Source organism: Anas acuta, chromosome 13 (genome assembly GCF_963932015.1).
Source record: "Anas acuta chromosome 13, bAnaAcu1.1, whole genome shotgun sequence".
NCBI lineage: Eukaryota > Metazoa > Chordata > Aves > Anseriformes > Anatidae > Anas > Anas acuta.
The window spans coordinates 21,377,693-21,405,243 of record NC_088991.1 but is presented as its reverse complement, the minus strand read 5'-3'; the positions used below and the strand labels follow the sequence as shown (position 1 = coordinate 21,405,243).

The window sequence follows — 27,551 nt, the reverse complement described above, 5'->3', positions numbered from 1 at the left end:
ACTAGATTTGTGAAATGTTGATTCAAATGGTAGCAGATGTATTCTGACAGAACTGTGGTGGCTTTTTACATTAATAACTACAGGATTAAAGCATGATTTTATTTTCAACCTGGGAGGTCTTTAAAAGACGTTTAGCTGTAGAGCTTAGTGATATGGTTTAGTGGATTACTTGTCAGTGTTAGGTCAGAGGTTGGACTAGGTGATCTTGGAGGTCTTTTCCAACTTAGATGATTCTGTGATTGTGCTTTCAGAGAGGCAGATTAATTTTAAACCATCCACCTAGGGTCTCCTACATGCCACAAAGTTAGCAGAAGAGCTCTTTTGGTTAGAGTTGTTTGCACAGAGTGCTTTCTACCTAAGGGAACAGATGCAAGTCTGCTTTGTGCTGACTGCATACATATTTGCTGAACTGTCCCACAGAAGGATTGAAACAGTGGTCAGAGGAGCTGGGTCTGGTATCCAGTAAGTCTGAGTGGTTCTGGCTCTGGAGGGCTGCAGCACCACTGTATAATGTACTGCTGGGCCAGTCCTGTGCTGATATCAATGTGTTTACATCTGATGTAGCAATCGGGGACAAGGGGGATAATGGTGCCTCTTAGCTGTTTTGTCCATTTTTGTGAGAGCCCCTAGACTGGGGAGGAGAGGAAACTGTTCTTTGTGTGGTGCAGAAGAAACTGGGTAATGTGTTTCATGCTAGAAAACCACTTCCTTCCCTGTGTGTGCTAAGACATTACTAAACATCAGCACAGCCACTGCACTGATGGCAGTGTGACCTGCTGGCAAGCGAGATGGGATGTGTGTGCGCATGTCTGCGTGTGGTTGCTAGTAGAAACATGGTTCCTGCCAAATTTCTATGAAATGGAGCTAAAGATTCACTTTGGCTCTGCCTGTCCTGCTCATAAAGAATTGTAGAATTCTTTACACACACACACACACACACAAAAAGCAATGTTCTGAGGTTTTTGCTTGTTTTTGTTTGTTTGTTTGAGATGAATACTTATTCGTCTGGATTTCTGTTTGTAGCTTGGACTAAATGAACAAGGGTTTACTCTGGAAATGCTGAGTTTACTTCTAGGCTTGCTGTTAGAGGGAAAGACAAACCTTACTTCTGTTTTCTTTTTTTTTTTTTTTTGCCCTGTTTCGAAAACCTTAAAATAACATACCAGTCTAGTGCAGGGCATGGTTCTATCCTGCCCTAGTGGTGGTGTTCCTGTTTTCACCAGAGGACAGTTGTCCTCTTCGCTGCTTCTCACTTCCCTAAAGGACTGGATGCGTTGATCTCTGACCTAACTTCCCTCTCTGTGTTCTCCTCTGGTGGCATTGACCTCTCACTTGCTGTGTTCAGAGTTCCTGGCAAGGAGAGAAGTCAGTGCCAGGCAAACACATGAATGTCCTTGCTGTGAGAACTGCTGCACATATATCTACTGTGTCTCTCATTTCAAGGTTTGCTAGAGAGATAAGATGCTCTGTGGTTTGTTTGTTTGGATAACTGAGCTGCCTGCTGCATCTCTTCATGGTGCCTGAAAAGTAAAGACAAGACTGGGCAGGGCGTCTGTGTAAGCATTCTACCAAAATATGAGCTGTTAGTTTGGTATTAGGGGCAATTAAGGGTCCTGAGATGAGAGTTGTTCTCAAACTCCACAAAAAACAGGAAGTGAACATGTCTCTACTGCAGCATTTTGGTCCTCAGGGTAAATTTTAATTAGCCTGGGGCAGAGGGCGTAGGCTAATGTAAATAGTAAAAATAGAAAATAAAGCATTTTCTTCTAAGGAAGTCTCACTTGCATGAAATGTCAGCTTGAAATGAGTGATACTTATCTGTGTCTTTATGTCACTTTTCAACAGGATTTAATGAATGACAGTGGTTGCTTCTCATGACTGTCCTGCAAAGTAGGTGAATATTCACATTTTACATCTCCTGCAGTATTGGGGAAGGCAGTATTACTGGGACATATTTACTGAGCCTGCAGTATTGGGGAAGGCAATGATGTGGCCAGATGGTATCTATGTCAGGAGCAGACTCCATAAGCCTAACTCTCACTCTGTTGCTGTAAGAACTGGTACCCCAACCTGCCTTCACAAGGTGGCATCATCCAGGCATTCAGCGTTCCTGTTAGTCTGTTCTACCAACCCTCAGCTTGCAACCCCTTCTGTCACTAGACATTGCATTGAATATTGATCCCTAAACTTGCATTTAGGTTTAGTTCTTAAAAGGGAAGTCTGTAAGGCAAAACAAGATGAGTCTGGCTTGGGGGTGGGTATGGGGTGACAATACTTATTACCATACTTTTCTCAATACCCGTGCCCTGATACAACCACAACTGGGCTGGACTGCAGCAAGATCAAAGTGTAATCCCACTATCCATCCCTCATTTTCCTCCCTCCCTTCCTCCACCCCCAGGGAGGCTGTCCTCATGTGTTGCCTTTTTTTTTTCTTCCCAGCCATATTTATAACTCTTAATCTAGCTGGCCTTGCAACAAAAGACAGCCCAGGAGACACGAAGCAACACCCAAGTAGCATGATAGCTCAAGGCATCTTGGGGTTCATGCGACCCCTGTGCAGTGGACTGAATGTGAGCAAAACTCGCTTTATTTTTCTCTGTGGGATGACAGAACAGAATTGTATGCCCGCAAAGCAGGTGTCAAGAAGGGGTTTCAGCTCAACATGCAAGCTCCAGGGTGCCCCCAGGGAGTCAAGGTGAGTAAAAGGATGAACCATACATCACTGTGTTGGGAAGGGCCATTTCAAGAAGGAAATGCACTGACCTCTACCTCACCCCACAGAAGAGAGAGGAGAGGCTGGTACAAAACATGACCTGTAAAGGGGTGGTGAATGAAGAAGTGTAGTCTAAGCAGATGCTGATGAGAGGAAGATGGTACAGGGAGCTGATGTGAGAGGTGTAGCTCCCCTGCCTCTGGAGCCACAGAGGCTACAGCTAGTGGCATAGAGATGACAATGTGACATATGAGTCCATAGACTGCTGGGGTCCAGTCATGAGCCTTTGAGGAATGGGGATGGTAGGCATAGCAGGTCAGTCAGCTGGGCAGAAATTGGGATGACTGCTGTGTTACTCTGGGAATTGCAGATTCTTTCAGGTTTCATGTACCTGCTGCTGGAAAGGTGGAGTGGGGAGCTAATGTTTTCTGCAGTCCCAGGGAGCAAAACACCCTCTCTAGGTCATTGGAAGCCCCACTATAAGCTCTCATGTCTTCCTGGCATGTTCTTCCTGAAAAATTATGCTGATAATCCTACTGAATGGGATTTATGAAGTCTCATTATCAATGGGTTTTCTTTCTAATTTCTTTGTTGCATATGAAGTTATTGCTGGCAGTATATGCCCTATATGGAGAGAATCTTTTAGGGAAAAACACTGTCAAGGAGAAGAAACACCATCTTTGAACCCCTCCACTAGCTCTCTTTGTCACAGGAAGTTTAAGACTTTTAAAGGGGAGTAATCAGTTGGCATGTGCTGAATTTGCAGGGCTGAGGTTATGTCTGGATGACATCTTTCCAAAGCCCTGAATGTGCCTGACAGTAATGCCATTGTAAAATAGTTCAGCCTAAACAAAGCAAAAGTCGGTCTCATCAATTCTGAGTTGTTTTCAAAATCTTTGTTCAAAATTATTAGCAAAATGTGAAAGGATTTTTTTCTTTGTGATTTATTTTATTGGTATTTTTGAAACCAACTTCAAACAAAATCAAATGCTAAATAGAAAACAAAAGATATGTTTTCTTTCTGGTTTCTCCTGAAACATTGGGTGCCCAAAGCAGGAGTCCACCAGAGGAGACTTGAGACTGGGACTAGTTCAGGGGAATATGAAGATGACTAGGCCAGTACGAGTGGATTTACAGGAGATAACTGAACAGTAAAAATTGGGACTAATCAGGTTGGGTTTATGCCCCCAACAAAGGCATCTATATTAAAAACACAAGCAACTTAAGTTTCCCCTACAGCCAGCAGAAGATGCTTACAGGTGCTTTCTACGTAATGGTCTAGAAGTGTTTGTCATCATCCCTACGTTGTTCTCTAAAACGGTAAATTGCTACACCCAGGCTTGTCCAAAGTCATGCAGGGGATCAATGACAATAGCATCTGTACTTTCTTGTATCTAAGTGAATACCCTGTGTGCTTTCCCAGGCTGCAACTCTGCTCTCTCATGGCTCATTTAACTGGTGGCAACAACTAAAACCCCTGCAACTGCAGGGAATGAATTCCCCTAGCCATTTGCGGGATCCCAAGTGCAGGGATCCTTCTGGCATGGATGTCGGCTCAAGATTCAGGTTGCCTTCAAGATAATATGAATTGATTTTTCTATGCATAAGTCTCTGTGCAGTTTTGGGGACTGTTGAATCCAGAAGTCTGTGCTTGCAGGCGGCTGCCTTCTATAATCCTTGTGATAAATATGTCGAGTTGTAGCAGTAAGTGAAGTCCTATGATTTTACCATACCTATTGTGTAACAAATTATTTCACCCATAGCTGTAAAACAAATTTTGAAGGGAAACCTGGATATTTGTGATTTAAAAGTAAATAGATAAATAAAACCAAATGGGTCCAATTCATCAAAATAGAGGAAGGGTGTTTTTGCTTTGTTCTGACAATTGAGAACTAGACTTATTTATTGCTTATTTACAGAGAAATGTTTGTGGGTCTTGTTATGAAGGAGACTGAAATGTCTTGGAGATGTTCTTTGACTGCTTTGTCAAATAGGGGGTCCTGCTTGGTCATGTGACTGCAACACGATGATCTTTTCTTTCTGTGTATGGGAAACTTCCCACTGCAGCACAGCCTTAGTGCTAACTTCACAGCTGTTTTCATAACCAGGGGACCCTGTCACAGACCAATGACCCAGGCATTGTTTTCTGACTAAGCTTTCTGAAAAACAGGAAGCTGATCTCCTCACATGAAGGTACAGTGGCCCCTGTGTTCCGTTCTTTTTAACTGAATCAAGCCACAGCTGAAAAAAGATCAGAGAATGCAAGAATATTAATCTCTTTTCTCCACTTCTAAATTTCAGTGAAATAGGACCACCTTTCCAAAGTGAGAATTATTTGAAATTTGCTACTCCTGTAGGCTTGCTGATACAATCTGTATGTCAGCAATTTAAGTGACGGAATCTTGAGTCACTCAGAGATATCCTGCAACGACTTGTTAGCAGGTAAAGGGGATTACACCTATATGGTGACTGTGATTTATGGGAAGGGGGATAAACTGACCTGCAAACTTGAAAAAAAAAAAATAAAAATCTCTTTTCTCCATTACATTTTTACAGGATTTCTTTCCTGTGTCCTGTTCAGCTGGATACATCCCCTGTACTCCAACTGTGCTGATTTCCCTTAAGTACAGAAATATATAAGAATCAAGTCTGAGCAATTCCCTTTGTTCTTTCTTAATTTACATGAGCAGCGATCTTTGCACATTTCATTTTCATCTGCCTCAGAGCAGAGAGGGATGAGCAGACAGGTTAAGTCCTTCCAGTTGCTGCTGCTGTTGCTATCTCAGACACAGAACCCATTCAACCAATTCCTCCTCCTCCTCATCTCTGTGACTTTCATGAGGATGCTCAGCACAAGGAGTGTAGGTGCTGTCATGCTTCCTTGGCCAGAGGATTTGCTGTAATGTGTCTTTTTTTTTTTTTTTTTTGGCAGTGACAGCTTGTATTCATTGTGTACAGCAAATTGCTAGAAATCAGGCCATAATATTAGAAATTCTCAGAGCTCTGAGCCACACTTGCTTCATGTTTCAGTAGCCCCAGGGCTTACAGGAAAGTAATTTTACCAAGCTTTACTGAGTGTTCCAAGCAACACCTTTATTGGAAAAAGGTGAATGTTGCTTCATTCATCCTCATCTAAGTAGGACATCAGGGGATTGTAAACTTGGCCTGTTCTCACTTCAGGGCCATAGTTCTTTCTTCTGATGTCAGAAATGACAGCAGAAAGGCCATGTGGGCAACACTGACACTTCCAGTCCTCAGAAGTATACCAGAGGTGTGGGGGAGAGCTATGGCTCTCCCATTGCTGGCCTCATGGAAGAATGTGGCCCAGCTTCTGCCACTGGACAGTGTCCTGGACTTTGAGATGATGGGCACTTAGGCAGTGCCACACTGAGATACTGAACAAAATACCCACTGCTGCTGGGGTGCTGCCCAGTGTCAGCACAGGAGGTAGGGTTTGAGATAACTGGGACCTCCTGCTCCTACATGACCGTTTGGGTACGGGCAATAAGAAGGATTGCTGTTGCTTGGTGCTTTCCATGACAAATAAAACAGATAGTCTCAGAATACACAGTCTTGTTGAGAAATCCCTGACACTGCTCTTCAGGATGGCAGCCTCCACACTGGTAGGGAGGGCCTGGTCTGGAGGAGGTGAGGTGGACGCTGTTTCCTTGTTTGTAGACCCAGTTTCTGCAAGTCAGCGCTGAGCAATGCTGGTGGCCTTGTCCTTAACACACTACCAGATTAAATTCTGCAGGCTGTCAATACGACTAGTGGTTTCTCACTAACAAGGATTGTGTTAGCTCAGAGAAGGTTATTCAGCATGGTTGTTCTGTAAACTGGGGCTAAGCATGTCTCATCACAACAAGGCTCCCTGAGACCGAGTTCAGGAAAAGAGTGGGTGCTTCATGAAAGAACAAAGAGCAGAAAAGGAGTAGTCAGCAAGTAATCCCCTTGGGAAGCACCATGTGAATGACAGCATCCCTTATTTCATTATTGGTAACTGATCCTAAAGACTTTATTACTCCAACCAGGATTACATCCCAGGCTCCAGGAGCTGCAAATGCTTTCTTTGTCTACAAACGCTTCCTCTGCCAGCCAGACCAAGCAGAGTCAGTGCAGAACATCTGCACTTGTTGACTCACAGCCAACATGTATTTTGAGGGAAGTTTGGTAAAATGGAAAATATTCTGGTCAGCTCATTTTTGAACTGTTCTAGTTTGTCTATTTCCACTGAGAACCAACAACCTTAAAGTTTTTCAGCACATGTAGCATAATCCTTCTGGAAACATTATTTGTATACACATTTACCTCTGAATGCTGTGGCTCTAGTGTTCAGACAAAAGACCTCGGCAATGGATGTGCAGAAGAAAGTAGGTTCCTCTGATGTTTTTTTTTCTTTTGCATATTTTTATTACAGCTCTGCAGACCAGGTGACAGTGCATTTTATAAATCGGGATGGAGAGCGACTTACAACCACAGCTAAAGAAGGGGAGAGTTTGCTAGAAGTGGTAGTCAATCAAAACTTGGCCATTGATGGATTTGGTAGGTGTTGCAGAAGGGTATGTACTCTTAAGAGTTCTGTGTTTGTGCTTTGACCAGTGAATACCTGGGAATAGTACAACTGTACACATGCTACTGTGCTCTGGTGAGAGCATGGAGCACAGGGAGGATGCATATGCTTCCTTTGCTAATTTGGTCATCAGCACTTTTGCTTTTCAGTCAGCTTACTCAAATTACTTAAGCTTGGAGCCCTAATTTGTATCCACCCACTGGCAAGCTTCTCTTCCCCAACAGCTGCTTGCTTGGGCTGGCTTACTGCACTGACGTGGCAGTGTGACTTCAACCCTCTGGCTGCTAGGATTTCAGTGGTACTGTGGTTGGTTGGAATTGAAGTATGAATTTGAAAACTGATGCGATCCTCTCAAAGCAGAGGCAGGCTGAAGTCTGCCTCCATCTATTTTGTCTTCCGGCATCTATTTTGACATGCTCTAGATCTGTTAAAGGACACTTCCTCCCAGTGTTTCCAAAGATGATCATCCTTTACCATCTTTTTTTTTCTGATTTGCTGTTATTCCCCCCACTTCTGCACCAGGTGCATGTGAAGGGACATTAGCCTGCTCCACCTGTCACCTCATCTTTGAGAAGGATACCTTTCAAAAGCTGGATGCCATCTCAGATGAAGAGATGGACATGCTGGACTTGGCATATGGACTCACTGAGACGTAAGCATCCCTACTGATTGCAGTAGATACTCAAACCTCTCAGACAGAATCTCAGCACCTATTTCCAAGGAGACAGGATTTATCCTGTATTGCAATTATGCCTGTAGAGCTGCTTTCTCTTGTGTCTTTTATCTTTAACAGGAACTTTCATGAAAAGCAAGCCTGGACCAGACATTCTGACGTGGGTTAGGAATTTCTTCCCTTACTGTGGGAACTGATGAACCTCACTTAATTTTTTTCTTCTCAGATCTCGCCTTGGTTGCCAGGTGCGCATTAAGAAGTCGATGGATGGTCTGACAGTGCAGGTCCCCATGGAGGTATCAGACATCAGGAGGCAGCTGGAGGTCGGAAAGCAAAGCAAACAGTAACTGGAAACGACTCCTGCCCAACCCACTTCCTTTAGGTGTGGCAGGGCACTTTGCTTTTGGTTAACACTGGTGCTCTTTGGGGCTGGCTTGCAGTAGACAATGGAAGTCTGACTTAGTATGTATGACTGTTCAGCAAATCTCTTCTTTAAATAAAGGTTGATTGAAAGCTCTTCTTTAAATAAAGCTTTTCTTTAAATAAAACATGTACTTAAAGATACTAGGATATTAAGTGTTTGCTTTTGTGCTCTGCTGAAGCAACTGGATGAAAATATATGGCTTTAGGTTTCCTTGGGTGTGTGACAGTAAACATCTGTGCTGTGTGTGAATCACTCTCCCCTTTTAAATTTAGGGAAACCTGCTATTCTCTAAATAACTTCTGGAAATTTTGTAAGGCTTGGCTATTTAACTGGAGCAGATTTTTCCCAGTTTGGGAAGCTTGCGAAGAAATAGTTGTTCCCAATGCAAGACAGTGTGCTGTTTCACTTGATGACATAAACAAACTGAGTCTGGATCACAAGGACATACTGATAAATATTTGTTTCCTGTAAGAATGAACCACTTTCTATAAATTTGAGATGTTACATGTCACTGAATTATGTGCCATGATCTAATAATTTTTCCAAATAATAAATTTTTGTATTATTGTGTATGTCAAAATTCTACTACTCAGGCTTTTAGACTTGTACTTTCCTGGTAACATCAGCCTGGTTACAGTCCAATCAGTTTAAAGGTAATTTAGGTGGAATAATCTGTTGTCTCAGTTTGTGACTTTTTTTCCTCCTTATGTTTAAGCAAATATGTGAAGTATGAATGCTTTAGAGAATCCATGACACACAATTGAGTTTTCCAGCATTTTGCTACAGACTTGATTATAACCCAGGCTGTACTTAGCAGCCAATTTAAATAAGCAATCTACTGTTCTTAGGCAAGGTATTAACTGCATAAAAGGCTCATAAATTTAAAGTACTTTTAGCTGATATTAGGGTGTTCACAATTGTCTTGGGCATTATTTATTTATTTTTAATTTTTATAATCTTCTCCCCTCCCACAGCTTTTTGGTCTCTAGCATCAAAATGCCAACACTATGCAGCGTCTCAGTGTCAGATTGCATCTGAACAACCAGACACCAGGTGGAGCTCGCTCTACATCAGCGACTCGTGAAACAGCAAGCAGAAGGGAAGAGGATGCGACTTGAACCTGAATTTCCTTGACTTCGTTTTATTTCTGTTCTTTCCTCAATCTCTTACACTGAGTCATGACTAGCTCTGTACTGGAAGGCTCAGAGCAGTTATCCATGTTTGATTTCAGCTGCTACCTCCATACCTTTCCCTAGGGCAGGAGTAATGTTGACATGAGTTCTGCCACTCTAAGCGTAGTCCAGTGTCAGTGTGGGGCTCACAGGTGAAGAGTGACATCCTGTATATCCCCAGGTACAAACTTTGGTTTCCTCTCTGGTCCATTCACTGTGCAAAAATCCATACAAAGTTTTATGCTGGGAGACTAAGACGAGGGTTTACAATGGGGGGATTTTTCTGGTGCTGAACACTTGCTTGTGACTTACCATAGGTTGTAAAAGAGGTTAAATGAAAGCAGTGAAGCCACCAGTTTCAGTACCACTTCATGTCTCCCTGATTCTGCCACTATCCATTTGCAAAGCAGAGATGATTTGTGGCTTTGCAGTCCCTCTCATCAGTCACCTCCTGGTTGTAAGCCCAAAGCTGGACCACAGTTTGCAGCTGAAAGATGTCACTTCCCTGCACAGAGGCATTGAAGCCATGTGCTGTTGGGGGGGCAAGTGAGGCACTAGCTGCTGGATTAAAATGGCTGAGTGGCTGTCACATTCCTCTTCAGAGCATTGTTGCCCTTCAAAGAAAAGGTTTCTAGGGCATGTTGCTTTGAAATGCAGGTAGCAAAAATAGCCTATGCTTCCCTTCTCAAAGTTGCCATAGGGTACAGGTGAGTATGCTGCACAAAGGGGCTATCTGCAAAGGATGAGGGTAGAATCGCTTCTGAATTTCTCTGGATACCTGGCTTTCCTGACTCTATTGGGATATAAGAAGTGGAATTAAGACAGTTAAAATAGACAACTGTAGTTGCCCTTAGGCACTTCTATCAGTTTCGGTCAGCCTGAGGGATAAGGGAACAAATTATACATGCCAAACAGAAATGAAGAGGCTGAAGTGCATGACTCGTCTTCTCAAGGCAAATGAGCTGGACTTGCTTGGCCTATCAAGGCAGAATGCTGCAGACACTGTGCTGTAGTCAGTGTCAGGCTCAATGTGCCCTCCCTGACCTGGAAGTATTCACATCCATTTAAACCTCCCTGAAGAAGACCAACACAGTACTTTAACTCTGGTTAAAGCCTTCTGTGAGCTACTTTGTTAAAACAGCAGTAATGTTATCTATTGCCTTCTCCTTGATGCAGTGTGGGTAGGTGTATTCCCCTGGAGGGGAGCTCAAATAATGAGGGCAAGAGAAGCCAGGGAGCTGGGAGAGGGTTCCTTGTGAGCAAGACCCAGTCTCACAGCTTGAGTGGGATGCATGTGCATGTATCATGGCATGGTTTGGTTCATGGCATGGTTGCAAGCACGACCACCCAAGCACAGAAGAGAGGGAAAGTAGGAGCAAAGAGGGAACAAAAGGCAATTGCCACATCACAAGCAAACTGTCTCTTTTTATTGAAATAGTTACAACCATAGCTCTTGAAAAAAAACTGAATGCCTCTGTAGTGTTTTGTGAGTGCACAGAAATGATGGCAGGTGGTTTGTACTACAAGTATATATACCGTTCATCATCAACAAGGGCCACCAAGGTGAGCTGGGACAGAGAATGCCACATCTGAGAATTAAACACTAAGCAGGACAAATCATTTTCTATACACCTTATAAAGTGGACTTGGGGCTCCTTCAATCCCTAGAGGAATGTGGTGTGAACTTTGAGTCCTGGGCCAGCTAACAGGCCATGACTGTCACTGGCACCTGGAAGATACTTACTGGATCATTTTACAAAGGTAATGTCCCCTCTGTGCAAGGGCTGAACCACAGCTGATGCCAAGCAATCCCAGGCATGGCCATGGCATATACTTGGCAACCTGCACGGGGCACTTACTCCACAAGGATAGCCATTTGATCACTAAGATTCATGTATTTCTCTTGTCCTTCACCCATTCACTAGTAACTGAGTAAAAGGGCTGTCTCACTCTGAGAGAAACCACTGTAGAAAACTTACGTAACTTTCAAATGAAACATACTGAACATTTTAACCTTTGAGACTTTTCCCATCATTTTCTTAATACCAGTCAAGCTAACGTGGTGCTCTTAGCGTCTTCTTAGACAAGTCTTTTTTGAGTCCCATTAAGTCTCATCATGGCAAAAGCCATTCTGAGCATTGTCTTGAGTGGAATCATGGGGATGCTCCAGGAGTTTACTGGCTGCATTTCTTTAGTGGTAAAATATAAACAGGCTTCTTAACACATCCCTGCCTGTCACTTTTCCGTATTTAATTCTGCTGGAGTGCCATGGGCTATGGTCTTTGATGTGTGGGATCTCACTACTCTGACTACTCTGACATCAGTGCTGCCAAAACCTGGACAGTTAGCCTATAGAGTGTCTGTCAGCTTTCTGGCTGGATGGGACTTTGCTGCAGCATCCACTTAACAACATTCTTGACTACTTCCACAACTCCTTAACTTCATGCTAAAGCCAAATACTGCTCAAGTCCTTCCCAGAATGACTAGGGATTTGATTAGGAGTCCCATTCACGCTGCCTCTGGAAAGGGCTGTCTGAAATGTCACCATCATTCACAGAAAAATGTCACCTTTTACTGAGACTGAAAGGACCATCTGCTCCCAGAGAATACCATAGAACACAGACATTCTTAGCCCTTCTGAAGTGACAGAACTTCACTGATGTTCTTTGTAGTAACTGTGCCCTTTATAGTAACTGTGGCTCTGTCAAATGCTAGCTTTGGAGGAGGTATGACAAGAGAGAATCAATATAAACTTGGGGAAAAAAAAACAAAAACACACACACACAAAAATTGGGGTTAAACATTACATATGCCTTGTCAATGAAAGCTGGGCTCCATTTGGTGTTTCTTTCTCAAGCAGTAATGAACGCAAACTGTTACCACTGGGGGACAAAAGGAAGATGAGCAGAGAGAAGCAGTGATTTGTGGGATGGGGGTGAAGGGTCTTCTTTTGGATGAATGAACAGCACTAGCTGTTCATGTAACAATGAACAGCAAATAGTAGAGAATTTTGTGCAAGCTTAAATTCTTTAACTTAATTCTGATGGAGTATTTGCTGTCCTGGTTCTCCAGTCATCCACACACATTGGTGACTGGAGAAAACAAAGCAGAATTTCCCTTTCCTGCTTTAAAAAGAAATGGATCAGACTCTGTACATGTCAGCTAATTCAGGGATGGAGTCTGGTGGCATTCAGACCAATTGACACCTAGTCAGTGAAGTCTCTGAAGAAGTATAAAAAAAATGTAAAGGAAAAACAAGATGCCCTCCCCCCCAGCCCAATCAAAATGAATTGTAGACCCCCACATTATATTACATACACATTAGAGTAACTTTACACTTATTGCCAATGCAGCCCACTAGATTCTTCACACCTCGATCATATCTTACAGAATATTTTCTGCTGCATATACACAAAAAATATTCAGTTCTTCCACCGTCATCTCTCTAGACAAGTGTCTCTTCTGCAAATGCAACTGCATCACACTCCTCTGTGGTCACTTCTGCCAGTGGCTGGCTCCTGAGCCACTGCATCCTGCTCCGAAGAAGTTCATTTTCCACTGCTTCTGCCTCAGCCATGGGACAGGTCTTGGTTTCATCGTGTTTGAAATATTCCCTGACAGTGTTTCGAATGGAGGCAGGGAGGATGATACGGATAGTGTGGCTGAATGTGTTGAAGCCCCTACTCTGGACTGGTGCCTGCACCACTTCCAGTTGCTTGCTCTCCAGCTCACTGGGAGTGGAGGAACTTCGGGGACTCTCTTTGCGCTCTGCCTGTAAGGACAGGATTGTTGGTTCATGGTGGTGTCGCCTGGAGGTGGACTGCAGGACAAGGGGGGTATTCTGCCCATAGAAAACTGTCTGGGGGATATGGACTCTCACAGTCTGCAAGCTCTTAGACAGGCTTTGCTCATTGCTGCTACTGGGTGAGTTGCTGCTGCTGGTGTTTGCCTTGGAACACTCCTCTTCCACTGGAGACGCCTGACAGCTTTCTTTATCTGGGGCCACGTAAAAGGTTATCTTGGTGCGCTTCAGGCTTTCCTGACTTGGAGGGCAGTCATCAATGCTTTTGATTTCAATGTGCTTCACTGCCTTCTCCCTGTGCTGCTGTTGGCTGATCGGTGGGAATTTCTCACCGGTTGGGCTGCCAGTTGAGGGCTCGGGAGTTTGTTCTAGCTCCTTGGCACAATCCTGGCTTCTGAGCCCTGGTCCAGAGCCCCCTGCACAACTCAGCTGTCTCTCCTCTTTTTCCCAGTCAGTGTTGGTTAGTGGGCTTCCCACTGCAGCTCTGCTGACAGATGCAGAACTTTTCCTCTCCCCCCCAAAATGGCTGCTGTCTAAAGCCTTGGGTTCACACTCATTGAAACTGTCAAGGTCACACAGATGTAAAGGCATAGGCGAGGTGAAAGACTTGTGCCACTCTTTTGGAGATCTCTTGGCAATCTTGGGAGACACAGCATGAAGTCTGGCAGATGTGCCAAACATGAATGGCAGGGACGAGCCATCTGTAGGACTAACAGCTGATGACTCTGAGCAGTAGGAGAAAGCACTGTCTAAGGAGCTAAGTGAAGAGGCAGATGGGGATGTGGTGGTGGAGGACAGACTAGAGAAGCTGGACCTGTTGGACAGGCTGGATTTCTTCACCCTAGAGCTGGTCTGAGGTGACTGCCACAAATTCTGCCTGACCTTATTACCCCCAGGGCTTAGGCCTTCATCAATCAACTTCTGGCTCTCCACCTGTAGTTGCTTGAGCCTGTGGATGCAGTCTGTATGGCTGTGCATGATGGTTGCATCACAGCTAGACTGGCGAGCCACGGGCTCATGGCTCTGAGCAGGAAGCTGGGAGCTAAGGCAGACACTGGGCTCTGACGAGCACCGGTCCCTGGCTGGGCTGAGTGAGCGTATTGAGCCAATGGAGCAGAAAGAGCCCTCCTCTTCTAGGAGGTCATAGCTATCCGCACTGGTGTTATTCTGGACTTTGCTTTGGTAGCAGGCTGTGATCTCACTGAACAAGTCCCAGTCTTCTTGCTCCTCATCGAGTAACAAGCTGCTAGACTGTTCAAAAATGGCATCTGTTTCAGGTACCAGACAACGCTTTGGTCTTTCTGGGTCACAAGCAGAAAATTCCAGCTCATCGGAGGAATCATCATTCTGAGCCATGCCTATGCCTAGGGCAGAGAACACAAATTTATCTGCTGCCTATGTCTCCCAACTGCATACAGCACCTTACAATCAAGGCAGGGGAAATACTATCATCCACATTTTGCCGACAGGAAAGCAAGGATGATCTATTATTTTCCCAGGGACTAGAACAGTACTGGGAACAATACCAAAAATTCTGGGTTGACAACCCAGGGTAGTCAACAACTGGATCTCTTTCCATACAACCTTATGGTTTAGCTCTGTAGAACTAATCTGAAAGACTGCTGGAACATGGCATTGCTAAGGCTACACTAAATTCCTGTGATAGTGCTTTGATTTGGAATGGCTGGAATAGATTGAACAGCAGCCACAGAGAAAGACAACCATATTCAGGGATGTGTTTGAGGTGTCACACCTCAGCCCTCTGTTTTCCCTTTGCTTTTTGCCTATGTCTTACAGGGAAAGAGAAAATCCAAACCTGTTGTTTTTCAGTGCTTTTCTTTGGCAGTGAAGGAGAAACAAACTCTTCTGCATGAAGAGTTTATCTATTACAAGATTTTAACATTTTCTTGAAGATACAGTATGGCCAACTTACCCAGAGATTCCTCAGAGTTTTTGGACTCCTTTTTGTCTGATCTTTGAAACAAGGAAGCAATGTCACCTCCAAAAATCTCTGCTGAGTTTTCAATCAGAAACTGCACTAACATAGCTACCTGGCAAAGACATGAATTTACAGTCAGTTTCATGAATATATAGCAAATCAAATAAGTCCCCAAAAGTTCTTTTTTCTTTGACAAAGATGCAGTTTCCTACAGAATCATTTGCTCAAAAAGTTGTTAAGGATGCAGCAATACTTATTTATTAAATACACCTGGGGAAGGAATATGAACTATGTGCATTGGTGAAGTGAGCCAGATACAGAACATTCTATGATTTTCCTTACTATTGGTAACACCTCACAAACTACAAGCAAGCATTCCTCCCCTCTGATACTCCATCATGTTTATTGCTCACTCTGTCTCTGCAGGATAGCTTTAGATTCAGCTGAATTGGCAGTGTCTAACTTCAGCTGCCCCATCTTTCTTGAACATGCTTGTCCATAAAGGACTTCACCTGGTAAAGCAACCATGGCTTCCCTTTCCACCCTACATAACCTAAGTAGCTAAATTGACTCACTAGCTTGGGCATGACTGCATAGGGGAAAGGATGAACCTCTGATGCCTCTCAGCTTACAATATCACTGATAACTATGCTTCCATTTAGTCTACAAAATACAGTGCCCATAAAAAGTGATAAAATGTAAAGACAATCATGAGGTCAAACCTACGAAAAATTACCTTCTTTGTAGACCTGCTCTCCTCCTCAGGCCCAGTGGGACTAGGTAGCCACAGCATATTGGGTGCTATACAAAGAGCCAGGTTAAAGGCATTCATCTGATTCACACCAGAATTCTGCTCAATGTGATGAAGAACTCCAAAGAGGTGTCTGAGTAAGATGAGGTTGGCGTCTGGGAGCTGATTGACTAGGCTGTTAAGAGAGTGATAACAGGAAAACAGCAAATGTAACAGGCTATAAAAATCTGGTCTTCAAGTACTGGAGGTTGCTTCCCAAAGCTTTTGTCCCCTTCTGCCCTTTTATAACCAGTCTGAGACATTCTCATCTGATAATAAAGTAAGACACTTCCCTCTTCAATGTATGTGAGAGCCACAGTTTTACATTCATATTGACCAATCATTCTGTTCACAAAGCCTGGGGGGGGAGACCAAGGGACTTATACCCACAACTTGTGGGTAGAAGTCTTAACAAAATAAAGACCACCCAAAGGAGTTGCATACAGCTCCATGCCAGCAGCGCATGAGACAATGCCATTGCCTGTGTCCTGTGCTATCGAGACAATTCAAGAAGGAGATCCAGGTCAAACAGCAAGGGTCAAAAGCCACTATCAAGAAGAGATTCAATATACTGCTTATCCTGCTTGCTCCTAATACACTCTTCTTGCTTGGGGCAGCAGTTTCAAGGCAGTAGAGCTGTTTTCAAGGTTCCAGTCACCATCTTGGTAGGCGTATTTCTTCTAACTGCCAATATGATTATCTTTATTTTGTGCACATAGAAAAAAAGTTACCATTGCTAAAGATCTAATTCCACTAATATCTGATGTACTTCTGGTGACTGAATTACTGTGGTTTTTCAGTTTGCTGGTTCTGGTAATTTGAATTGGTCATCAGAAAAGAATTTTCTTTTCCTGTGGCAGAAATGTTAACAGAAGACCACTGAAAGGTTTTGACCAGTGACAGTAGCAACCAGCAACAGCTCTACTGTGGCCTGGAACAGCAACAGGAGTCTCCCAGAAGATGAAGTCTATGATTAGGGCCCTATGTTTTGCCTTCTCCCACCAAAAGAAGCTTTTACAAAGGCTTTTACAAACCTTTTGATAGCTTCAATTTTATGTGCCCGATTTTCTGTATCCACAGCTTCCATCCACAGTCCGTGCATGTCTGAGGATAGAACACTGTCAGGTATATTTCGGAGAAAATCCTGAATTAAATATATATATGCAGAGCAGTCTGGTCAGTTTTGAATTCCTTGTTTTGGTTTCATGATGCATATAGTTCGTGTTTATTCATATTAAGAATATAAAATGAGACGCGACACAAATACATTTCTCCTTCCCTCCCCACTTCCACCAAGCTCTTCGTTTGCAGCACTGCAGAACTGTGTTTACAGTTTATGGCAGAAGAACATGCTCATGCCTGACCCTCCTCCAGAACAGGATTAATCTCTGCTACAGCAGGCCAAGGACTGGTATCTAAGGCTATGCATAGTTCCGTCTGAAATATTTTTAATCAATAAGGATTGCTGTTTTTATGAGAGGACTTTGTAACAATTTAACATACGTTTTGCATGTAAAATGCCTGAATATCCTCCCAGTCAACAGCTTTTTATATTAGGTCAACTAGAACAAGATGTAGGAATGTTTTTGGCACTTTAGTGTCTGAATTGTTCTGACCACATTTAATTGCAAATTAAATGCAAAAGATAGACCTTTTCTTATCAAAAGTTGTGTCTTATTCCAAGCTTCATCCCCCATCCACTACAATGCCTCTGCTTGGACTTGGCAGCTTTCCTCTTGCTTGCTGTCTGATTAGAGGGTGAAGGCTCAGAGCCTAGATCATACAAGCCATCTCCTTTGCATGGCCTCTCTGCGGGGAATACAGAGTGGCTGCAGTCAAATGGCACTAGTCCTCCCACATCTCCCTCCACGCTCTTCCATGTGTCCGAAAAGGACAAAAAACAATTACACTGCTGTCACCACAGGGCTTAATGACCTACTGTGTCTAGCATCTGAATTGCTGAGTTCAGGCACTGTCATGGTATTTGGCACTGTGAGATAATTCCTGCACAGAAGCCATAGTTACTTTGGAGGTAGATGTTACTAGAACTGCTGGTGGAGGCTGTTTTGTACAAGGGAGGTGCAAAATGAAACACTGGCTTGAGGGCCACTGCACATACCTGCACGTTAAAGCAACCACCACTGGGTCAGACAGATACGTTTGTGCACATAGAGGACAAAGCTGTCAACTGAGAATGTGCCTTGCTGGAAATGGTTTGTGCAACCCCCCTGCCCTGCCCTGCTTTGAATCATCCCTCCCCGTAAAGACTCATGTTGCTATCTTACTAAAAGAAGGAAGGCATGATTAGCTCAGACAGCTGAGTTACTTGGCCCAACATACCGTGATGACAGCTGCAGCCACAAAGACTGACTCTCCATCCACCTGGACATCATCTCCAGAGTTCAGCTTCTCTTTCAATTCCTTGCAAGTCTTGGCATTGGCAGAACGTCTGAAAATGCCCCTAGTGGAGGGACCTTCATGGTACAGCAGGAGCAGCATATCCTAAGAGAAAGCTCAGTTACATGTAAGAACCTAATACTTTATCCTGTTGTTTGTGTATATTATCCCTCACATAATTAGTGTAAGACCTAGTCAGCACTGGGAAGAGGATAGACGTAGAAGAGGTTTGTCATGACTTAAACAGGGACAAGAGCCTTAGTTGCACGTACAGTTCACATGGGCACTCCTATCCTGTGGCAAGCGAGAGTCCAGTGGACTCTTGTAGTGAATGAGATTTAGACAACGTATATGTACATAGTCCACTGACACCACAGGCAAATGCTGGTTGTCTTCTTTAAATTCTTGACCGAACGCATCACATTTATGTCAGAATGAACAATGTAGGCTGCTCTTTACCATGATTGGCTTGGGAAGGATCCCATCAGGACAGACAGAGGATAGAGACAGGCCAAAGAGCTTCCGTGGGGTGGTAGGCGACTGTGAAGGAGGGCTGTCTGTGGGTGTGCTGGTGCTACGGCGCAGGGCCCAGTCAATCAATGACTTCTTCCTCTTGGTGTGTTTCTGCAGTGACTCTAAAAGGAAACAGATCTTCGTTATACATGTGATTGTCCTTCCTACTGGCCAGTGAGTGACCTGCAGGGGAGTCAGAGTTCCCAGCAAAGCAAGAAGTTTCTACCATCTCATTGATAATAAATACACTGTTAAGGGGGATAGGCAGGCAGAAACCACTGCAGCGAAAACACTTGTTCATCTCTCAACCATCATCAGAAGTCTTACTCATTCACTGTTCTTTAGGGAACCTTACCATCTATGCAATGTTTTGAATGGCTTGCATTTGAAAGCTACTCAGGAACTGAGAGCTAATTCTGAACATTTGCACCAACAATTTTTTAGCCCCTCTGCAATCCCATCCTCTATGCATGCAGTAAGGTATGAGAGTGACTCTGGGATACATGTACAATGCTTGGAAGAATTTGGCACTGCCCCGTAAAACAGAAAAATCTGTCTGGTTGTGAGGCACTTCTGCAGCTCCTACCTCTCTTCAGCTGCAATGGAACTTGGAGCCTGGGTTTCAGGACAAACTGACACTGTTTTTCTTTTGGAAGCTGCTCAAAGAAGGAGGCTTCTGACCCATCAGCCAGCAGGGTGTTATTGTTGGTTCCTTGTTGCTGGTCAACAGAATCTCGGAGACAGTTCAATGCGATGCTGAAAGGATGCTCGTGCCCTGTGGAACAAAGAGGTGTGTAAAGGGCAAGTAAAGATGCAGACATGAAAACAGATTTAAATCTGGGTGCGAGGAAGCAGCCACATCCAATGGCTCTCACTGCAGCCACGCCTTTAAGCAATGTTGCTCAAAAGCTCCACCTGAGGACTAAAGAGGCTAGGGTGTCTCTGTGCATATATGATCATTGCTTTACAAATAAGTTCATCAAATTAAACCTGGCCAGCTTCATTAGCAGCTCTTCAGAACATTATGGTTCAAGTCCTCAGTAACAGACTTCTGAACCCCATTACACTAATAAAATACTGTAAGCGTTGCTCTGTGCTGCAGTCAGCAACCTATGATAGTCTAGTATGTAGTCTAGCCTATGATAGTCTAGCTGAGGCATTCAAAGATGTCAACATACATTAAATGTGTATCCTGACACCATAAGAGCCAAGTGACATCAGCTTGATACGGTCCCCCTACAATTGCTTTTTTATGTGAAGAATGCACTCTCAGATATTTCTCTGCTACATATACCAGTGTCATTTTTCACTTACTTCTGTGGTGCTAGAATTAAGAGAAAATGGGAGAGCTCTTACCAATGAGAGGGTAAGCAGGCTCATCTTTTCCTGAGATCACCCAGAGATGATGGTCATTTGTCCTGCCCTGGTGGTTGAAGAACAGAAAAGAGAAAAATATCAGGTGAAGCAGACCAGGATGAGGATCCAAGGAGCTGCATTCTACTCAGAAAACAACAGACAGAGATAATGTCTGAACAGGCCAAGAAGCAGCAGAAGTGTATAGCTAACTGCAGGACACATGGATGGGAGGGATGGGTGCTCTGGGTCATGCTGTCTGATAGAGAGTGAAAGGGAAAAGGTTCAGAAGAAGAACAGACTGAGCGCCATGAGGTTGTAAAGCCATGTAATGGTTTCCTGACCGTCTACCCAGTAGGCTCTGAGTGAAGAAATCCCTTGACACAACCAGAGAAGCACTACCAGTCAAGTTGACATGCTTTTTCAGGAATGCTGGTGTCCCACATTGCATATGGAGAACACAGAGCGCAGTACCATTTTCAGCCTCAACAGTTCAATGCATTTAGGTGTGGCTGCCAGGTCAGATTACAGATTGGCATATTTGGGTTCTTGCTGTCACAGCTATTCCCTACTTCCCTATCCCCTAGCATGCCACAGCACTGCCATACTTGTATGATGTATTGGCATCACGTGTTCTGCAAGCTGAAGAAAGATGAGAAATATTCATGTCTCTCTTAAGACTGCAATGCTATGGAGTATGCCCAGACACTTTTTCACATAATTACACATACGCATATGACACAATAGAAGTGATTTCCTTTTTACAGAAAGAGAATGAGCATTTTCCAGGACTATTTTAACAATGTGTTCCACACTTTTCCTTGGTATTATATTACTGGACACCGTAAAAGCTACCAAACACTGTAACTGCTGGACCATTGCAATGGGAAAGACTCATCTGATAACATTACTGATTTGTTCACTATTTCATGGCTATATTAATAATTCTTTGACAAGCTAGATTTAAGCCTAATGCTGGATCACTTTACAAAGTTTGAATTTAATGTAGGAACATAAGCATGTGCGTCTTTCTAAATTTTTGCATCCACACAAACCGATTTCTTCATCTTCTAGTCCAGAGAGTATCAATGTCTTACTGGTTAACTACAGCAAATGTAGACTTATTATCTGCACTGTCCCAAAACCTATCTACAGTGTATCTGCACTGTCCTGAAATCCAGATGTAACCAGCTCCCCTAGCCAAGATCTGGCAAATCTACGCAACAGTCACTTACGGGAAGTCCAATCTGTAGAAGTGTCTTCTTCATCACACTCTCTGCAGTTTCCACATTGGACACATTGACTGCAGTGGTCTAGAAAGGAAAGGAGAAAATGTAGGAAGCCATTAAGAAGGCATGGAGATTGGTTGCAGTTTCTTGTAGCTTGAAAATCTGGCAAAAAATATCACTCATCTGTCTATTGTCTGTCTTTACTAAATGTTCTAAACTAAATGTTTAGAACAGTTGTATTAATTTGAACTACATTGGAATCATTGTTATAGGTGATGGTTATACATTGTGAAAACTATTGTCAGCTACTTCCATCATTGGTTTATTAGAATACAAAGCCTTCATTCTGTAGAAAACAAAAGAACTGGGTGGTGTTCAGATACTGTATTTGATAACAATGCCATTGTTAGTTCAAAGGGTGAACGTGGCATAAAGCTAATAAGTCAAAATGGCCTGGGGTCCCTCTCTGAAAGACAACTTGCTAAAAGGTAAAGGCGACCCACCAAGCTTGGTGTGAAGCCTAGAAATGAGTGCTATAAATATGAAGAGACCAGGACATATTCTAGTAAAATAATTCAGGAGGGTAAGCCAGTGATTCTTTCAGGATCAGTATCTTCACTTACTACGTTGAAAATAGGAATTACTGGTCACTCTACCACAAAGCATCACCAATATTGAAGTAAAGCAAAAGGAGTACAGAAGCCAGCAGCCAAGAATAATTTTAAGACTTTAGTATTCTTTGATAAGGGTCTGGATACCTCATGATTTCTCGAGCCAAAACCCTCTGAGTGGGCTTCCAGCAGGAAGTATGCAGCTACACAGATATGCACCCTGTAAAATCTCTTCAGGTGGGACTTGAATTTTAAACAAGGATAGCTGTAGCAGCAACAGCTGCTGTAGTTTTACTTACAGAAGAACAGCTATCAGCATCCAGCACAAAGATTTGAAGGGTTAGATTCTTCAGATATTCATTCTGTTTTATCTCACTGATATGCCTGAAAGTCAAAGGAAAGAGAGGGGGGGAATATAATTTCCTAAGGAAACTCAAGAAGGACCCTAAAGTTTGAATCCAAGAGATGCAAGAGAACTGCTCCTTGGCACTGCAATAAATACAGAGCAACTGCAACAGTATTATTAACATGCAATGTTTACAGAGTGGTCATGTGCTTTTACTAACTTATTAATCTTTCTTCAAGGCCACAGGCTAGGAAAACTCCACATGGTAATGCTAATGCAGATAGACGTGCCTAACTTAACACCTTCCATCATTCTTTGGATCGTTATTGTTCTCCAAGAATCAGGAGATAACCTTTTCCCCTCTCTCTACGTATACAAACACTTCTGCCTGAATGTTCGTGGAAATGACATATAAAAACATAACATTAAAAAGAAACAACTGGAGCCTCCAGATGCCATGAAATACAAACTTCAAATCAAATCAAAAAACATCTGAAGAATCAATACCAGTTACGACATTTCCACAGTGATTAGGAAAGCCAACCTCCAGCACCAAAGGAATAAAGATGCTCCAATAATAATATCTTCTAGTGGAGTTCATATTTTCTGGACTGTAAACACTACTTTTGCTTTCACCAATGGATTCTACAATCAGACTTCAAAGGTAGATTTTTCAAACAGTAGCTAGACACTCACTGTGCTGAAAATCAGAGAGCAATTTGGTATCAAGCATGACAAATTTCCTGAGTATTGTAGAGGAACCACCCCGAAGAAGGATAAAAGGAGAGTCACTTACCATAGTAACGCAGACAGCCATCGTTCCTTCACGTCAGCTGAGCTGAAGATAAAAAGGGAGGCAGATCATCAAACAAGTGCTGAGTGGGTAACAGCCTTTGGAAACTTTACCCAGTTTCATTTATATATAGCTGTAAGTCAAAGTTCCTTCCTGCAAAGCCCTGGAACAAAAGCACAGTCCTTTCCTACTTCTGTCCTATTTCAACAAACAACAATAATAACCATGACAAAAAAATCCCAAGAACAAACTAGACTACATTTCCCGCCCAGGCTGGCATGTGTTCAGTTAAGGAACAAATATCTTCCTGTGGTTCTGGAGTTAACTCATTTTGTGGGCCTTTATTATTTTTGTGGTGACCTTTAATTACTATTTTGTTTCTACTATTATTTCCTTTCCAATGTCTGCTGTTCTTAGAAGCTTCTGCTGCCAACATGGGTTACCCAGGTCTCAGTGACATGAAGGAATAGCAACTGTTTTTGAGTTTGGACTAAGACAAAAAATGACTGCTTGCATGTCAGAGCATGAGTCCTAAGGCCAGGAATCCATCACCCAGAAGAGACCATCCTGACCCTTGGAAATTATGAGGCAGCAAGTGCGAAAGTAGGGTATGGTTCCCATTTCTTTTACCACAAGGACAGCTGCCCCACAAAAGGAAAAGCATCACACTAGATCAGTCTTTCTAGCCAAGTCAGCAGACCCCTAAGGTCAGAATGACCCTTGAAGATTGCTGGCCTCCCAGTTTCGCAACAGACTGTGAAGTGGAGATGCCTGAGCTAGCAGTGACCTGAGCTCCTTGTGGATATACCAGCTCTAGATTCAATTTGGCCAGGCTAGACTGAGCTCAAGCTAAAAAAAAAAGTCACACTCTTTTTGGTGAGCTTTATGAGCTCAGGATCAACACTTGAATAGCCTTTCAGATGGCATTTGGACATGATCTGGTTTCTCTCTAGCCTGCTTCACACTCTCCTGCATTTCTGATGTTGGGGTTAGCAAGGACTAAACAGGTCTGGACTGTGCTGCTTTTGCAGACCTATCTTGACAACCCTTGTCATCTTTACAGGCTATTGTTATGGGCACGAGACATCCTGGAAGATGACTCCAGCAGCAAGGTTTACCCAGAAGCTGTCCATGCCACATTAGTGGTGGATAAAGGAATTTAATCCCTGAACAAAGCTATCTGGCATTTTCATTAATGTAACTAAACCATCCTTTGTAGTGAAAAATTCCCAAACTAGGACTAATCTACAGAAATGCCCAGAAAAGTAATGGATGCCCCATTCCTGGAGGTGTTCAAGACTAGGCTGGATGTGTTCAAGACCCTTGGCAACCTGATCTAGTAGGTGGTGTCCCTGCCCATGGCAGGGGAGTTGGAACTAGATGATCTTTAAGGTCTCTTCCAACCCAAGCTGTTCAATGATTCTATGAAATGTCTGCTGGCAGGTGCTGAAACAACAGGAATGTAGGTTATATGATGGCACAAGCCAGTTTGCTATGGCTGATTTGGATGCGATGTTCCAGTATATTCTTTGGCAGGGCCAGCCCTTGTTACAACACCACTTGCAAGGCATGGTCCTCTAGTTTAAAAGTCTCTCATGGACTAGCCTGCAGATAATTTTAAAATATGACTGTCTCCCAAGATCTAAGTTTTTACCACACTGCCTAATGTGAGTCATGCACTCAATGGGGAGAAGGGCTGTGGTAGAGTTCAGGCTCTTGCATCCTCAGTCATCATTTCTCTTGACACATGAAGACTTGGGCAGCTGCCTGGTTGGAGAGAGGTCTGATGTCTGATGTGATACCTGAAGGTGACAACATAGTTGATGATAGGCCAGCCGATGACAAACGAATTCTCAGGACTCATCTTTTTCTCTGTCACTTCACTGAGACAGGTGCCAGTCCACACTTCACTCAGATGTACCTGCTTTTTCAGCTTCAGGCTGGCAGAAGACCTGCAATTAAAATTATGAATTTCTTAGGCCATATTCTAACAACTATGCCTCCAACCTTTGTTCGTGCCACCATCCTGTCCTGCAGATACAGCAACACTAGCAGTCCTCCAAAACTAAATGTCTGGGGATGTGGAGGCTCTGTAGGAAAGTTTTGCAAGTGGATTTTGGTGTTGGCGGCTCCACTTGTGGGCAATGTGTTTCACTAGAGCCACAGGCAGGTAATGATTTGGGCTAACTATTGTTGTGACCATGTGTTACATGAAACTGTGGCAGAAACAGTGAGACCAAGAATCTGTTTTCTGTACTTACTGTCTCTTACCCTCATGTGATTTCTTCAAGAAATCCACTGAGGAATGGGGCAAAAACTACCTTGTCCTTCAGAAAAATTGTGTGAAACATTAATACCAAGAAGAATTTCTTTAGGTGGAAGGGGGAGATGCCACATTTTAGATCCAAAATTTGAAAATTCCTTACTTGGACTTGGCGATGATCAGCATGTCACTGAACAAGATCAAATGCCTCTCCTGGGTCTGTAAGCCCACAGTTAGCTGTACTCGCTCATCCAGGATGAAAGTGGAGCCTGGGCTGCTGAACATCCAACTTGGCAGCCCATTGTCTGAATGGGAAGAGGAGAGGGTAGTTTCCCTGGAAGAGGACAAAAAGTTGTATGACTGTCAGCAGCTTTTCTCATAAGGTTTTGTGACTGAACACTGGTGACTGTTTTGCAACAAGCAGCCTGTCATCATCAGTGCTGACCATACAACAGGTCCCACACCATCATTTCCTGGGTCTACCCTCACTCTGCAGGTGGAATTGTGCTGAACTAACAAGCAATAGTTCCTGGCTGAGTCTTGTTCAAAGACCTTGTTTGTGTACCTGATCCCTACTGAACTAGCTAACCTCTGAGAAATGGCCCTAGATTTATGTAGATCGAGATTAACAGAGATCCTCCTGTCTCTACACAGACAAAAATGTGCACCTTGCCTGCAGGCAAGGGTGCATGTAAAAGATACTTGCCATCCCTCCACCCCTCTGCAATACTTCTCTAGTTGGAGGGCAGTCTCTATACAGGCAAATCAGAAAACACATGAAATTTAGGGGTACTACTTTTGACATCATTAGTCTAACTCCATTTCCACTGATCTCATAATGAGGCCTCTTTGATTTCATGGGACTGAGGTTAAAGCTAGCTATTAACTGCTTTTGAAAATCATTCCCCAGTTACACAAAAACTACATTCTTCCCTCCTCACCACAGTCACCAACAAGTGAATTCTTGGCTTATACATCTGTTGCCACTGCAAGTGAGAAGTTAAATCACCTTTAAACCTGCTATTAAAAGCTTTCCATGTGCATTAACTGAGCAGTGGGAGCCACATCATCACACAAGCTCAGCAGTGGACGTCCTAAAGCTGGAGGAGTTACACAGCTTTGTAAACATAACAGCAGGACAGCAAAAAAAAAAAATCTCACCGATATTCTGGTGGCCTAAGCAAAGATGGCATTGTACCAGCTCCTTCTACAGCAATCCATCATAAGAAATGTTTAAAATTTCCCTCCCTCACAAGGATACTCTTCAGCCAAATAAAGTCAAGAATTTGTTTCTTTCTCTCTCTCTTTTTTTTTTTTTTCTTTTTTTTTCTTAGTGCAACTTAAAGGAGGGAGAAATGGCAAAGAAGCCACATAATTTGGTTAGGAGATGACCAAATGAAAATCAGTCCTGATCTTTATTTTAAATGATCCCGCAAGATTGACCTCAGACAGTTGTTTCAGAAAAGCAGGATGTACTAGGCATCAATTACCTACGGTGTAACATAAAAGGTGTATTTTTCAGAAGGGCTGGTCAGCATCAAAATGTAAAGCAGTTCAGCTTTATCAACTTTTTCTTATAAAGAAAAAAAAGATCAAACTAGACTAGTACCTCAGGAAGTGTTATTTATAAGATCATTATTAGTGCAAGGCAGAAAGGAGCATGGTGTCCCCTTAGCTATGTCTAGTAGTTACATGGTGCTGCAGGAGGAAGAGAGCATGACATTGACTAGGGTTCAGTTCCCATGTAAGGACAAAGGAGCTCAATTCATAGCTAGCACTTGATATTTCATTGGAAGATTTGCAAATCTGGCATGTTTGTACCTAGCTCTATCTGCTGACACTCCTGGTGCTTTATATCTTAGCGGGCAAACCATCAGGACAACACTGGATGACTCTGGAGCTGCAGGCAAGAGAGGGAGCTTTTCATGTTAAGGTTGTCACTTAACCTGTCCACCCAAGC

At 43.3% G+C, this 27,551-nt stretch overlaps 2 protein-coding genes across 6 annotated transcripts in view; one reads left to right on the top strand and one right to left on the bottom strand.

Annotated features, from left to right (window-relative positions):
* Positions 1–1,859: 1,859 nt before the first annotated feature.
* On the top strand, positions 1,860–12,329 carry LOC137863831 (adrenodoxin-like). 2 transcript variants are annotated; one of them, XM_068697330.1, is made up of 5 exons: positions 1,860–1,890; positions 2,443–2,698; positions 7,134–7,258; positions 7,809–7,938; positions 8,186–8,519. In XM_068697330.1, the coding sequence occupies exons 1-5, from the start codon at positions 1,875–1,877 to the stop codon at positions 8,304–8,306; spliced, it is 648 nt and encodes a 215-aa protein (XP_068553431.1). In that variant the 5' UTR covers positions 1,860–1,874; the 3' UTR covers positions 8,307–8,519. The 2 variants fall into 2 exon arrangements, with proteins under 2 accessions (XP_068553431.1, XP_068553430.1); XM_068697329.1 differs by lacking the exon at positions 1,860–1,890 and adding an exon at positions 9,358–12,329 and having other exon boundaries at positions 2,449–2,698; positions 8,186–8,341.
* LOC137863829 (rho GTPase-activating protein 20-like) overlaps positions 10,961–27,551 on the bottom strand; it is a 37,087-nt gene continuing 20,496 nt past the window's right edge. Inside the window, exons 3-15 of one of the 4 annotated variants that reach the window (XM_068697323.1) lie at positions 25,755–25,925; positions 25,131–25,280; positions 23,332–23,373; positions 22,489–22,573; positions 21,585–21,662; positions 20,353–20,419; positions 19,583–19,771; positions 18,943–19,118; positions 18,427–18,588; positions 17,121–17,230; positions 16,033–16,222; positions 15,291–15,408; positions 10,961–14,721 (exon numbers count right to left, since the gene is read on the bottom strand). In XM_068697323.1, the coding sequence (XP_068553424.1) occupies positions 13,001–14,721; positions 15,291–15,408; positions 16,033–16,222; positions 17,121–17,230; positions 18,427–18,588; positions 18,943–19,118; positions 19,583–19,771; positions 20,353–20,419; positions 21,585–21,662; positions 22,489–22,573; positions 23,332–23,373; positions 25,131–25,280; positions 25,755–25,925 (3,259 nt within the window). In that variant the 3' untranslated portion in view covers positions 10,961–13,000. Of the gene's footprint in view, positions 14,722–15,290; positions 15,409–16,032; positions 16,223–17,120; positions 17,231–18,426; positions 18,589–18,942; positions 19,119–19,582; positions 19,772–20,352; positions 20,420–21,584; positions 21,663–22,488; positions 22,574–23,331; positions 23,492–25,130; positions 25,281–25,754; positions 25,926–27,551 lie in introns of those variants that run through there. The other 3 variants (XM_068697327.1, XM_068697325.1, XM_068697326.1) reach the window with 3 other exon arrangements.